Genomic DNA, 14,164 nt, shown 5'->3' with positions numbered 1-14,164 from the left:
TGCATATTTGTTACTAAAATATAAAAAAATTACTTTCTGGTGTACTGATGTCCCAGATGTTATTAATCCGATCAAAAATGTTTATGTCTTAAATAAAAAAATAATACCAATAATTAATATGTTGTTTTTCCAAGTCTAAAATAAACACATATGAGCCTACCTAGTAAAATTATGTATTTACCAAGAATCTTCAGAACACAATATTCACCATTTTCATTTTATTGAAGCATAGACTATAAAGTTGATAAAGTAGCATCAAGACAAATAAGATTCAATGAAAATAATTATCATCAAAAATACATTAACCTCATATATAAATCAGTTCACACAGATGAGTGATGAAATGTCCTTAAAAGTCACACAGTCCCATCTAGTCAACTGTGATACAGATCATGTGATACATATAAGACATGAGATACTGTTCCAGAAAATAATGATTCCCATCATCACATCTAAACTGGTTTCATCTCCCCATCGTGTTCTTCTTCTCTCGTGTCTGGAAACAGTTTGTGGTTGATATCCAGCACTGATGTGGTGTAGCTTGTTCTCAGCCAGAGGATCTCTCAGTCCTAAGATCCCAGACCTGGTCAAAGTGAAACAAGCAATCCAAATGAAGTTGTTTAATGGACAGAGAGCTCATCTTATGTTCTGTGTGATTTTAGCAGTGTGAGCAACTATGACCCTTGTAGTACTGTACACTTACCATTCTTCAAGCTGCTTTAAGACCTTTTGAGAAGCTTTTTCTCTGAAGACAATTTACCACATCCTCTTCTTTCACTCCTTTCAAGAGCATCACTTGGTCAAAACCCCTCATTTGGCTGATGAGATCATCTGTACAAATTAAAATACTGCAATAAAAATTAAAGAATTAAGAAAAAGTTACAGAGGCAAAGGTCTTGCTCATGAGACTGCATTAGCATGTGTAGTTCTCAGAGACTCTAGAATTCATCTATTGTTGCAGTAAATGTGTTTTTTCCCTCTAGAATCTTTCTCCAAAGTTCCTGACTTCTCTCACAAATGTGTTTTAGTCTGTGCAGTGTAAGGCCTGGCTTCAAACCAATCAACTATCAATTCACAATTTATAACATAACATTTAGAAAACAATGAAATAATGTACATTGGTGTTTATATCAACTAAACCAATTTCATGATACTTGTCTACTCTTAAAACAGGTGGTGTGTTTTTAAAAACATAATATTAAAAATGTCCAGTCACACTTTGCTAACATGCTGTAATTGTAATAGTAAAAAAAGAAATCAAGGCTGACATGACCAGTTCTGTGAGAGATCATCATAAAATGTTGTATAACACAGCATTGCTTCAACACACACATACCAGAGGACTTCTGTTTGTTTGAGCACAAGATGGCCATCTTCATTCCTCATCCTGAGCAAATCATTTCCTTGGTCTTCCTTCTCTTCTGTGAAACAAGATAATCTCTACTTACTCTGTGTGCAATTAATATTGCTCATTAAACATAATTAAGTTAATTTAAAGTAAGATTCAGACCAGAGCATTTGAGGAGTAAATGTTGATTAAAAAAAAATATTCTAAACAAATGTACCTGGGAAGAGCTGATCATGGCAAGATTCGCTGAGACTCAGTAATAGCTCTTTTAGTTTTTAGGAAGGTTTGTGAGGGTTGGCTCTTGAGTGAGCTGTTGAGCTTGATATTTTAGACCTGAAAAAGAAGAACAGCATTAGGATTATCTGCAAAAAATCCTGTAAGACAGAAAGAAGGAAATATTATTAATTACGTGCAACTTGTACATTACACCTCTGTAAAGATGCTGTATAATTAAATGTTAAATGCATCCATTATTGAAAGCAAGTAATTAATAGCAAGCTATAGTCATATGAATTCTATGATAGTGTCAGATGAGACCGTCCTGGGGCTTGTACAATATCATACAAGTGTTAAACTGGATTATTAAGACTGTGATGTGTTTAGGGATCATTTTTAAGACTTTGACCCTGTCCAGATACCCACACTTGCAGTCTTGGCCACTTGAGAGTGTGTGTACATGACAGTGTGTGAACAAGACTGTCCCCGGTCTTAATAATGCCAAAGCACAGCGTCCTTAACACACACTAAACCTCTCCAATACTGCTCCGGAGCACTATACAAAGCTTAGTGTATCCCATCATGCATCATGTTTTGGAATAAATCGTCAGACTTTTTGCTGAGATCTCACAAGAGGTCATGGGAAGCTGTCCAATGTACAGTATGTGAAATATTGATAATTAGATATTAAAAATCTCTGTAAACACATAAGTGTCCCATAAGGCAGTGGCTCCCAATCCTGGTCCTGGAGAAGCCCAACACTGCACATTTGAGATGTCTCCCTGATCAAACACACCTGATTCAACTCATCAGCTCATCAGTGAAGACTCCAAGGCAGATAAGAGAGACACCAAAACCGTGCAGTGCTGGGGTTCTCCAGGATCAGGATTGGGAAACACAGTCATCAGGTCATGAAAAGTTCGACACACACTTGTGGTCATCATGCTCACTCGAACACTAGGCAAAATACAGGAAAGACGTCAAATAAGTAATCAAGTGGTCAAGTGCAAAGATGGCAAGTATGGGTATTTGGACAGTGCAACAGTTTAAGAAACAACAAATGCTGTACAAATTATAACAGCAGGAATGTTTGATAAAAGGGACAAACTATCACAGACTTACTGCTGCATATATCTGCCTCCGCAGCTTTCTGTCTTCTCCATTTCTGAAGGAATCCCTCTCCAGAAACACCACTGGGCTGACTGCCTTTACGTCTTTTCAGCTAAAAATAAAAATAAAAAAAATAAAATGGGGAGAGTAAATAAAATTGAATTATATAAAGAATGTTAATAATGATCTGTGAGCAAAATATTTAGATATAATATTTAGATATAATATATATATATATATATATATAAACTGATATGAAAGAACTGCAAGATGGAAAAATGCATGTTTTATTATTTATTTTTAATTAGATTTTTTTTTTTTTTTTGGATTTACATTAAAAGGTATTAAAAGCATGCTACAGAACATATGATTACTGTGATATCTGTCATATAAAAGCACATACAAACACTAACATTACAGTGATACAAACATAGCTGGTTTGGTGATTATTGTATTGTTGTATTGATTATTAATATACCATAGTAAAACTACAGTTACAGTTACTAATGTCCAGTTTACTGTTTTAACTTCACATTTCATTTATTACTATTGTAAGTGTCGTGATTACCATGATTTTACTACAAATACAACTTACATCATTAATCCTGAAATTAATAATAATATAAAACTGTTCGAAGGTCTATGGCACGTCACGTGGCAGATAGAGTTTAATCAGACTAATTAGCAGCTGTGTTCATTTATTTAAACGCAATGAAACTCAAAGACAGCCGCGGATGACCGATATAATACAGCGATTAAACATATGGCACTAATTTGATTAATAAATAAGACAGAATACATTTTATAAAAGGCATTAAAAGAGCGTATATACGACTACTCACCCAAACTGTGGAACTGATAGCAAGTATCGCGATGTGGGCTGAATGAGACTTCTTGAACGTGATTTCATAGCGATAAACATCTCATGTCCTCGTGTCGAATAGGCTATATGCACACGGAGGTGATGACGTACTTCCGCTAAAATCTCAGCCTGCTAAGCCATTTCCGCTCGCGCTGAGGCGATTGTTTACAAAGCGATATAACAGCAACTACAATATGACTAGTAAGAAAACGTTCAAATTTCAGCGAACCATCTATAGTACAGCCGAGCATTGTTGTGTGCCTCTGTGTCAAGCTTCGAGCAAGTACAACAGTTTACTTAGTTTTCATACATTTCCATCTGACGCGGAAATCAGGCGAAAATGGCTTGTAGCTATCCGGAGGGACAAATTCACAGTTACTCCCCATACCCGAGTATGTAGCCGACATTTTAACAAGGATGATGTTCGTGAGCCCTTATCAGAGACGGGGAGGCGGCTATTAAACAAGGGAGCTGTCCCAGCACTGTTTGAGTGGAACAATTTCACCCTTCCCACTTCACGACCGGGGGTGTGGGAGAGGAGAGAGCGTCCGCCTCCGATGACGGAGGATGACGGCGACGCAGGCGAGAAAGCTGATATCCCTATGGACCACGACTACGCTTCGGCTTCAGATCCTGCAGTTGTTGATTTAGCCCTTGATGACAACATGTCTCTCAGAGATGAGATTCTCAAGCTGAGGGAACACGTCGAGAAGCTGACAATGAATCAGCGCTTTGGAATTCATCGTTTTGCTGCCTCAGACAAGGACATACGTTTTTTCACAAGGTAAGATATCAGATTGTTCTGTAGTAACGTTACTTTTGCAACAACAGATATAGTTGTGTGTGTGTGTGTGTGTGTGTGTGTGTGTGTGAGAGAGAGAGGGAGAGAGGAAGGCTAACAGAGTTGTATATTTGAAATGCTTCCAAGTAATATCATAGTATACACTGATATAATATTTAAATGATTATATCTGAATTGTATTTATTTAGATTTGCATCCTATGACCTGCTGATGAGATTCTGGGCCTTAATAGAGCCATCACTGCCAAATATGGTCAGTGTGACACAAGCACAGAGAGGCACCTTTACAGAGCCAAGTTCCACTGTAGTAAGTAGTTATTTACATGGCCCATACAATAAAACTTAAAGGGATAGTTCACTTCAAAATTAAAATTCTGTCATCATATACTCACCCTCAAGTTGTTTCAAACCTGTATGAATTTCTTTCTTCTGCTGAACACAAAGGAAGATATTTTGAAGAAAGAAAGAAATTCACTGAGTATATGATTTTCATTTTGAAGTGAACTATCCCTTTAACAAAGATCAGGGCTAATAGAGGTTGAGAGAAACATAACGCAAATTGTTTTTCTTTTGAACAGACTCGTTTCCTGCAGCCCATTGATGAGATGTTCATGTTTCTCAATTACCTGGCACTGGGTTCAAAACAGCGTGATCTTGCTGACCGGTATGGAGTCCACCAGTCCACAGTCAGTCGGATCATTACAACATGGAGCAACTTTCTGTACACTGTGCTAGGGTCTGTGAGGATCTGGATACCAGAGGAGAAAATAAGGGCACATCTGCCAGCTGAGTTTAAGGACTATGCAGACACTACAGTCATCCTGGACTGCACAGAGCTAAGGTGCCAGTGCCCTTCATCACCTCTTCTCCAAAGTGAAATGTTCTCAGCATACAAGTCCCACTGTACTCTCAAAGGGCTGCTTGGAGTGGCTCCTCATGGGGCGGTCACATTTATTTCTCAACTGTACGCTGGTTCCATCAGTGACAAACAGATCACGCGTGAGTCTGGAATTCTCTCCCTTTTGAGACCTGGAATGGCCATCATGGTCGACCGAGGTTTTCTGGTTGATGACCTTGTACCTTGCAAGATTTATAGGCCAGCATTTCTCTCTGGAAGATCCCAGATGTCTGCCTGTGAGGTCAGGGAGACCCAAGCAATTGCACGCCTCAGGGTGCATGTTGAGCGCCTCATACGGCGTGTTAAGGAACACAAGTTCTTTGACACAGAGATTCCACTTCGGCTTTTTGGCAACATTAATCAGCTGTATACTGTTGCATGTCTTCTGACGAACTATGAAAACGGGCCTCTTGTAAAGGCTTGGGCAAAGAAGCCAGAGTAGCAGCAGTAGAAAAAAATAAAAATTAATAACCTATGACCATTTGTATAACTACTTTCTTTAAATGTACCTTTGTAAATTACTTTGTATAAATTGAATTTTATAATTAATGTTATGTATGCACTGCTGTACATTGCACATACTCTTTGAATAAAGAACTACTGAATTATTTGCATGTTATATGTACTTTACCTCACCAATGCTTTTAAGCCATCTGTAATATAAGAATAATACTTTCATGCACAGTGAATTATTTACTGAATAACATTTATTTAGGGCTCCCAATTTACAAACAACAGTTATAAAATACTATTTTTAGGTAACCAATTATCAAAAAAATTAATCGGAAGAACATGTAACATGTAATTTAATAATAGATTAGTATTAATACAACAAGAAACATAGTAATACAATTAAGAAAAAATATAAAAACTTGAATCAATATATATGTACAAATATTTTGAAATGGATTGAACTAATAAGAGTTACTGCCAGTAAGAGAAATGGAGAAAAGAGAAATTAACAGCACTCTATAAAGAAGTGTGACAGGCAATCAGAATCTAATTATTTAGGGAAGCAAAGAGGTAACAATAAAAATAAAAAAAATCAATTTTTACTTTCATTGTTTTTGTGATTTCATTGTCTCTGGGAATCCTCTGAATAAACATGTCCTCCTGTGTGTAGACAACAAAGTCACACCAGTCTAAACCAGAAATCAACATCTGGCCCTGGATTTGCCAAAAGTAGGAATGAGATTTCCTTAATGTGTGTGTGCCCTCACTGATCTTAATATATGGGCAGTCAACATAGCTTGCAACATTGGGGCATTTAATTTCAACAAGGCCAAACACTGTCTGCCCCTTTGGATCGTACACAATGCCATCAGGTGATGACCCCATCCAGGGTGCATCAGGGTGGATAAGAAAGCCGCAGGGATAGTGGTTAACCTCCCTTACTCTGCAGTACTCCTCTACTGCTGCAGGTTCCATGTCAAGCCCCCTCCTCATGTCGGCAGTCTGATGGCTAGGTCTCAGAAGTCTTTTGGCAAGATTTTCAGCAGAGCTCTGTGCCCTGGTGTGACATACCTCTCTGAACTTGGAGGAGGTGATGCGGGGCCGCCTCAGTTGGTGCCACTCGATGCAGGAACTCTGCTCTTTTGTGCTGTTGGCAATTTTGTGTGCGTTCTCTAATGTTGTTTCCAGGGACATCATGTGGTGCTGCTGATGTTCAGTGCAGACAAAAGAGCAGGTAGCGGGTCCCAGCCTGTAACCCTGAAGTGGCAGCTGTGGGGGAGAAGGAGCATCTGTGTGGGGACAGGTTTTTGGAACTCTTTTTGCTGGCATATGATAGGATAACACACTTCCTTCTTGCACTTTTCCAAATGCAGAGTCAACCAGAGGAACATTAATGTCCATAGCCATAGTTGTTATCAGTGGAGCCACATCACTTGGAACATCATGGTAGACTTCATCCACCCTGAGTGTGGAAAGTTCAGGCAGAGCTGAACTGACACCCTTATACAAGTTGCTCCTATGGAAAAAACAAAATAATGTTTTTTTTTTATTTAATTTTTTAAAATGAGCCATAAAGTAAGTTACATATAAGTTGAATGAACAAAATAACAAAAAAAAAAAGCTTTATTTATTTAAACATACAATGTATCATATGATGAGATTATTACTTTATCTGAGGTCTCACTGATTACTACAGAAAATGCATTACTACTATATCTGCACTTGAGAGCACTTTGACTCGGCGCAGTAATATCCACAGAAATATCCTTTTAGGAGTGATGATATTACTGCGCCGAGTCAAAGTGCTCCCAAGTGCAAATATAGTAGTGTTCCCAAGTGCTATTCTGCCATACATTATAGTTATCCATTATAGTTATCCAGAGCAATTAAGTGCACGCACTGAGACGAGAGAGGTATGCATCAACTCATCTTAGTTAAGGGAATAACATAGTTTAATATGAAAAAACAGTGGAGTGTTCCTTTAATGATAATAAAAATAATACTAACCTAATGCCTTCCATCAGTTTTCGTTCCTTGGGTCTGGCTGAAAGAATCACCATGTCATTTACAAGACCAGGTTTAACACCCTGCATTTGAACAAAAAAGGTTTTCAATAAACACAAACATCCATAAATAGAAAATTAAGTAGAAAAGTACCCTGTTAAAAACATTAGTTACCATGGATCTTGGCTTATGCCACTTCTGTTCAGTCTCTGTGCAGCTGTGTGTTGGGGGAACAGAGGTGATGCTAAGCTGGCAATAATGTGCAGTCTGGTACAACAGTGCTGCCACATGATTACACACAGCTGTACCTGCCACACAGGTACACTGGCAGCTTTGTAGCTGCACAGGACGGGCATCCCCAAGCACAATCTGAAAATACACAAATCTGTTATAATAGAATAAAAGTGCAGTTTTTTAAAAAGAGAATACATGAGTACAGTGAGAATGTTTAACAAAACAAACAAATTTGAACCATCGACATATAATTATTAACTACTAAAACAATTAATAACTACTAAACAATTTGTATGAGCTAAAATTGTAGCCACAATATTATTTATATTATTATTTATCTCACTTTACTCATCATCCCCAACAGTGGACACAGAACGTGTGTCAATGCAGTGACAAAACGGAACTCAGTTTCTGTGAATCCCAGTGATTAGCGTACATATTTAAATATCGATAAATATTCCAACACACCAGTGTTATTTATGGTATGGTAAATGAAATTTGTCTTTAAAATAACCTTTAGCATTATTAGATGCAATGATTCACAGAAACTTTGATCTGCCAAACGTAACCTGTCTCATGAACCATGAACCATGAACCAATCTGCGCTGAACCTGCAGTATAACTTTCTCTTACGCTTAAGCTGTGAGGCTTTTGGCTTTTCCTCATAGATCTGTAGCACTCAGCCCTAATCGTTACCTCTCCTGTGCTTGAATCCTTGTTTGAAACTGACATTGACAAAGGCGTTAGGAAAATTGGCTGTGATTGACACATAATAGTAAACATAGCCTACGCTGCACCTGCTGCGCTAGCACTAGATAGCATGCATGCTATGGGCATGTAAACACAGAACACGTCCAGATCTTACCTTCAAAATTGTGGATGTAGCTTGACACATACAATTTGAAGCCCTTCTCTTTCTTGGTTGTCGAAGTGTGACATAACTTTTGTATGATTCGACTCACGTCGTTGACCGTTACCTTTGGGACATCTTGAAGGGACCGAGTGAAAAATGCCATAGTTGTTATTGACGCTATGTGCGCCGTCGACGCCGGATGTAACCTGGCTGGCCGACTTGGAATGCGGAAGTGAGTGTGCATATAGCCTATTCTGACGCCAAAAGTTTCCCATTGAAAGCAATGAAGGTCGTAGTGCTTCGATATTCGACGCCGAGAGGCACATTTGGCGTCATAAAAGTGACGCTAGGGGCGCTTGACCATGCTTCGGTTTTTGACGCCTTTGGAGTGAGAATGGGTTGTAATTTTAAAATGATATTTTGACAAACTGACAATGTTTTTTAACCTTGGATGGATTTAAACCTGTTGTACAGGATTTATAAACAGTTAAGCTTAGAATTTTTATCTTACTGGTTCTTTAAATATAAAAATTCAGTCGATTAAGACTCTTAGGAATTCAAGTGCTTGTCAGTTATTAAACAATGAAAATAAATAATTTTAAACATACATCTAATTTTGTAATGTTACAGACTTTATGCAAATATTTTACCTGCTATATTGAGAATTATGGTTGCTCCACATTTATCAAAAGTTCTCTGGCCCCATCCTCCATTAAATTTATCTCTGTTTTTACCTTTTTGTCTTTTTTCCTCAAGAAAAAAGTATTTTTCAAAACACCAATCCTGATTTTTTTTTATTCTTTAAAATTTTTCATAGATGTCTGTTGCAAATGTGGGTATGTTTTTGATAACATTTGAAACAATAGCTTGCAGAAATCTTGTATACAAAAAAACCCCTTAAAAAATATTTATTTACATGCACAAATATATATACTTATTTACTGGTGTGATTGAAGTGATGAAGTATTAAATGTCTGTGAATAAGATTTTTTTTTAGCCTTTATTATTATTATTACCATGAATGATACCCTATAGGATGTATGTTTATAATCAGTTCACATAAAAAAATAATAATAATTAAAAAAAAAAAAACTTTTACTAATTTTCCTTTTCTTACCATTTTCTTGTATTTTTTTCTTCTATTAATAAATTTTTTTTTTATTTATTTGATCTGGTTATAATATGTTGAGCCTTGTTGAAAATGGACTTTGTGCAGTGTTATTGTAGTAATAATAATAATAATAATAATAATAATAATAATACAATTAAAATAAAAATAATAAAAAAGTGAGTAATGCATTTGTATGTAAGTTATATTCTGCACTGAAGCAAGTTTGCCTTGACAGATAACGGAATTGCCAGCACCTATACTGTATATGGCCAAAATGTGAGGATGTACAATGAACACTATTCAATCGTTTTTAAAGATTCTTGTGTAAACAGATTTCACAACAGGTAAAACCAGACGACTTTCTACAAAAACAGCAGTTTCCAGTAAGTCAGATTTTATCAAGAACTATATGCATATATGTGTATAATCAGCTCACACTTAAGGAAGACAAAAATGAGCAAAAAGATTTTTTCAGTTTACTTATATTATTTGTGATATACAACAAAAATCTCTTCTAAACTTGATTTCTTTGCTCTTAAATTAAGATAAACATGTACCAGCACGTTTAACAACACTTGAAAATAATTTTTGCTGTTGACATTGCTGAAACTGTATTGTTGTGTTAGAAATGCTAAAAAAAGGCTAACTTGACTAACTTTTCAGAAGCACTCATAAAAACTAATAGTATCTCCTTGTAATTGTCTTTTTTCTCACTCTTTTTTCATGACAAATGTATTTATTTATCTTTATCTGTCTTGGACTTTACCTGGTTCTGATTTTCCTGTGTTTTTTTTAATTCTTTCATTTGCAGCGCATTGAGGACTCTCGGCCAACATAGTTGAGCCTTCCATGTCGGTTTTGTCATGAGTCCGGACCCGGTGTTCCTCACTCAAACCACCAGAGGGCGCCACTTCCCCATCTCCCGGACTCATTCGCATAGACAGTAAAAGTAATGGACACAGCGACCCCATTGGATTCAACGGAGAAAAATTAAATCAATTAGAAGCATGCACTTCCTGAGGGTCGGACATACTTTTTTCTTTCTTTCTTCTTTTTTTTTTTAATCTTTATTAAATCTTTACGATACAAACAATAAAGAACACACAAATAGAGTCATTAATACAGAAACAAAAAAATATATAAAAGAACAGAGCCAGGGGGAATTTCAAATAAATACATTAAAGATAGAGCATAACTGAATGGTTTTAGCAGCCTTCTTATTTTTTGAATCATGGATGGAATTGATGTACTGTTCCGTCTCCTTACCAAAAGCAATAAAAGAAGGTTTAGAATTACTAAATTTTGCTTTGTGAACATGATATTTCCCTAAAATGATCAATAGATTAACCAGGTATATTTCTTTCTGTTTTTTACTCTTGTTATCATGGAAGCCAAACAGTACATTTTTCCAAAACAAAGAAAAATCAGCAATGCCAAACACTGCCAAAAGTGTTAAGGAATTCAGAATAATTCATCAATGATCCACTATCATTTATTAGTTGGGAAATTAGAATTATGTTATTATTGAACCAAGTCTTAAAAAAATAAGGATTTATTCTTGAATTTAATAAGCTGATTATTCCAGATGAAACACCTATGTGGGGAGAAATTATGTTTGTAAAGTAATGACCATGCTAAGAGCACTTGTTTATGGAATTTCGATAAAATTAAGGGAATTTTTTCTATTTTATAATCACATAAAAGTAAGAATTCTAGACCACCAACCTTAGAGAAGATATACTTAGGTATAAAATTCCATGTAGATGTGGGATTTTTTAGAAAATGCTTTATCCAATTAATTTTAAAAGTATTATTAAGGGTTGTAAAATCAAAAAAAGTTAAGACCACCACGTTCAAAGGTGTTCATGATAACAGATTTTTTCACATAATGAGTCTTGTTTTTCCAAATAAAATTGAAACGTGACTTGTCAATAGAATTAGAGAGATTTTTGTTGACAAACAAGGGGAGAGCTGCATATGTAAGACAGGATAAACCTTCTGCTTTTGTCAACAATACTCGTCTTTTCAAGGATAAATCCCTCTGCAGCCACTAATTTAGCTTCTTCTTTGTCTGATCACTAATCAAATTAAAATTTACAGAGCATCTCTCCTCCTCGTTTTTCATTATAGTAATCCCCTAGATAAGTAATCTTATCTTTGATTGGGATGCCATAGATCTGGGAGGTGTAGCTTTCTTTGAGGGAAAGAAGTTCACACTTCTTCAGATTTAAGCAGAGTCCAGAAGCTGCTGAAAATAATTCTATTGTTTTGATAGCGATTGCCACTTGGCTGGCATCTTTTAAAAATAGTGTAGTATCATCTGCTAGTTGGGTGAGGATAACTTCTCTTTCTGCAATTGAAATTCCTTTTAAAGTACTATTTTTAATATGGGTGGAAAGAAGTTGAGAACATAAAATGAATAGATGGGGGAGGCAGGGCAGCCCTGTCGGATGCCTCTTTGCAGCTTAAATGGGTCGGACATACTGCGCAGACTCAAACTGAGCTTGATGACTTGAGATGTCACGTGAGCAACCTGTCTGACAATTGTAAGTCTTCTGATCGCTGTGCCAAGAGAAATCTGAATCACCCACCCAATCTTCCAGAGAAGGCGAGTGTGAACAGGAGCAAATTTTGGTAAGTATTCTGATTAATTATCTCCCTTTACTTTATACCTCCACGTCCCCCGTGAACATTTGGGCGGCCTTATGCAAATATTTCCACATAGTGACATAGACATGTGGGGGCATGTTTGAATGACCCATTTTAGGGGGGCATGGTAGAGTCTTATCTTTGATAATGAATATCTCTTTGGATTTGAGACTTAAGTCATTTCAACTTTTCAAATCTTCTCCATGCACAAAGAGCTTGTAACACTCAACACAGAAAGGAAAATTTTTAATTGCATCATATGACCCCTTTAAAATTTGTTGCAGAATTTTACCGTATCGGCACCCCTCTATTTATGCCGCATACTGTAAAAGTCATTGACTAGCAAAATTATTCCTATTTCCCAAAAGGAGGTTTTTGTAGCAGTGTTTTGAATTTGATCTCACTAGTGTTCTTTAGGCAGGAAAATAGTCTTTGGTATTTGACAGGTTTGTGTATCATCTGAGGCCAAAGTTTGAGTTTGACAAAAGAGAACATGTTTTTGACTAAACTGTTTGATTTCAACCTGGAAGTTTGAAGTTTGCATAAGTTGGTGTGTGGTTTTGAGATTGTGTTTATAGGTGTGAGAAAATGGTGAATTGGTTCATGTGTGCAAGCAATAAAAAAAAACTAAGAAAAAAAAAAAAAGACAGCTATTGTTTAAATGTTATAAATGTATAGTTTATTGGCCCATTGCTGGGGCATGTTGTCACATAATGTGAATGAGTTTTTTATGAACAAGATCTTCTTTCTTGGGCAATGACAGTGAAAATGTTTAATTAATGGTACGAACATTTAAAGATATTGACTTTCAAAAATAATTCTACACCTGAGTAACACTAAAGTAAAATGTGTGACAACTCCTATCTCCTCTATACTCTTTGTGCTATGCAGTCACATGGGATCGCCATGTGTTTGAAACTGAATGTATCAAGTGATGAATTAATGCCAGTAAGTAGCATTCTGGATACTGGAAGCAGTGTTGAAATGTTTTATAGCTAGGTGTGTACTTGAATTACTTAGCAGTAAAAACATAATGTGTCATGGATAAACTTGTATATATAAAGCGCTAAAGACAGAATTATTTTTTTGACCTGCCATAACTTTTTGTTGTGAAGGAAACAAGATCATGAGGACGATGCTGCGTCCAGCTGTATGTGTTGCAGGGGTCATACTGCTCAACATAGCAGGTATATTCATTATATATATATACAGTCAAACCAAAAATTATTCAGACACCAAGTATAGTTTTTTATATTATTTTACTAGTGGGTGCAGGACACTACAGTAAATTAAACTGTGACATATTATACCCAAAAATTCTTTATACAGTGGACTATCAGTGAAACTAATACAAATTTGAGACTTTTGAGAGTTATACTATTTGAGAGTTATTCAGACACCTTGACCTGACCACTTTTTTGCTTAATTGTTATCTGACATTATCAAGATGAATTTGTTCTGACAATTACAAAAAACAATTAATGTTTATATTGCTTATATGCAGGTAGAACATGACAGGTAATTCAGTTTTTGTAAAGCCCTCAACTGTTAGTATTTTGACAGTCACTGTGCTATGATTGACCATATGTTCCTGTTGGATAGAAAAGTAAAGCTAATGTTCTAAC

General features: G+C 36.2%; 2 protein-coding genes and 1 long non-coding RNA gene across 4 annotated transcripts; 1 reads left to right on the top strand and 2 right to left on the bottom strand.

Moving 5' to 3' along the window:
- Positions 1–203: 203 nt before the first annotated feature.
- On the bottom strand, positions 204–3,646 carry LOC127946952 (uncharacterized). Of its 2 annotated transcripts, XR_008151194.1 has the most exons (7): positions 3,517–3,646; positions 2,687–2,786; positions 2,361–2,521; positions 1,566–1,681; positions 1,337–1,421; positions 704–831; positions 204–583 (listed from the first exon to the last, which is right to left on the bottom strand). It is a non-coding gene; the product is annotated as an uncharacterized LOC127946952 (long non-coding RNA). The 2 variants fall into 2 exon arrangements; XR_008151193.1 differs by lacking the exon at positions 2,361–2,521.
- Positions 3,647–3,730: 84 nt separating this feature from the next.
- LOC127946937 (uncharacterized) lies at positions 3,731–5,843 on the top strand. The gene is made up of 3 exons (XM_052543772.1): positions 3,731–4,320; positions 4,527–4,644; positions 4,916–5,843. The coding sequence occupies exons 1-3, from the start codon at positions 3,731–3,733 to the stop codon at positions 5,675–5,677; spliced, it is 1,470 nt and encodes a 489-aa protein (XP_052399732.1). The 3' UTR covers positions 5,678–5,843.
- An 88-nt stretch (positions 5,844–5,931) lies between these two features.
- Positions 5,932–9,029, bottom strand: LOC127946944 (uncharacterized). The gene is made up of 4 exons (XM_052543786.1): positions 8,792–9,029; positions 7,867–8,061; positions 7,696–7,775; positions 5,932–7,204 (listed from the first exon to the last, which is right to left on the bottom strand). Exons 1-4 carry the CDS (start codon positions 8,819–8,821, stop codon positions 6,235–6,237), a joined length of 1,275 nt encoding a protein of 424 aa, XP_052399746.1. The 5' UTR covers positions 8,822–9,029; the 3' UTR covers positions 5,932–6,234.
- Positions 9,030–14,164: the final 5,135 nt, after the last annotated feature.

This window comes from Carassius gibelio, chromosome A3 (genome assembly GCF_023724105.1).
Source record: "Carassius gibelio isolate Cgi1373 ecotype wild population from Czech Republic chromosome A3, carGib1.2-hapl.c, whole genome shotgun sequence".
In the NCBI taxonomy this organism is placed as follows: domain Eukaryota; kingdom Metazoa; phylum Chordata; class Actinopteri; order Cypriniformes; family Cyprinidae; genus Carassius; species Carassius gibelio.
Note: the sequence above shows the minus strand (reverse complement) of the source record. Positions and strands in the feature narration are given on the sequence as shown.

What these genes read in the sequence shown, in the direction of transcription:
- LOC127946944 (XM_052543786.1), bottom strand. Translation starts at nt 8,821, where the DNA reads ATGTGTCAAGCTACATCCACAATTTTGAAG. An exon ending in CTACATCCACAATTTTGAAG is followed by an intron (nt 8,062 to 8,791) that starts GTAAGATCTGGA and finishes GTGTATTTTCAG; the next exon opens with ATTGTGCTTGGGGATGCCCG. An exon ending in GGCATAAGCCAAGATCCATG is followed by an intron (nt 7,776 to 7,866) that starts GTAACTAATGTT and finishes GTTCAAATGCAG; the next exon opens with GGTGTTAAACCTGGTCTTGT.
- LOC127946937 (XM_052543772.1), top strand. Translation starts at nt 3,731, where the DNA reads ATGACTAGTAAGAAAACGTTCAAATTTCAGCGAACCATCTATAGTACA. An exon ending in GACATACGTTTTTTCACAAG is followed by an intron (nt 4,321 to 4,526) that starts GTAAGATATCAG and finishes GTATTTATTTAG; the next exon opens with ATTTGCATCCTATGACCTGC. An exon ending in CAGAGCCAAGTTCCACTGTA is followed by an intron (nt 4,645 to 4,915) that starts GTAAGTAGTTAT and finishes TCTTTTGAACAG; the next exon opens with ACTCGTTTCCTGCAGCCCAT.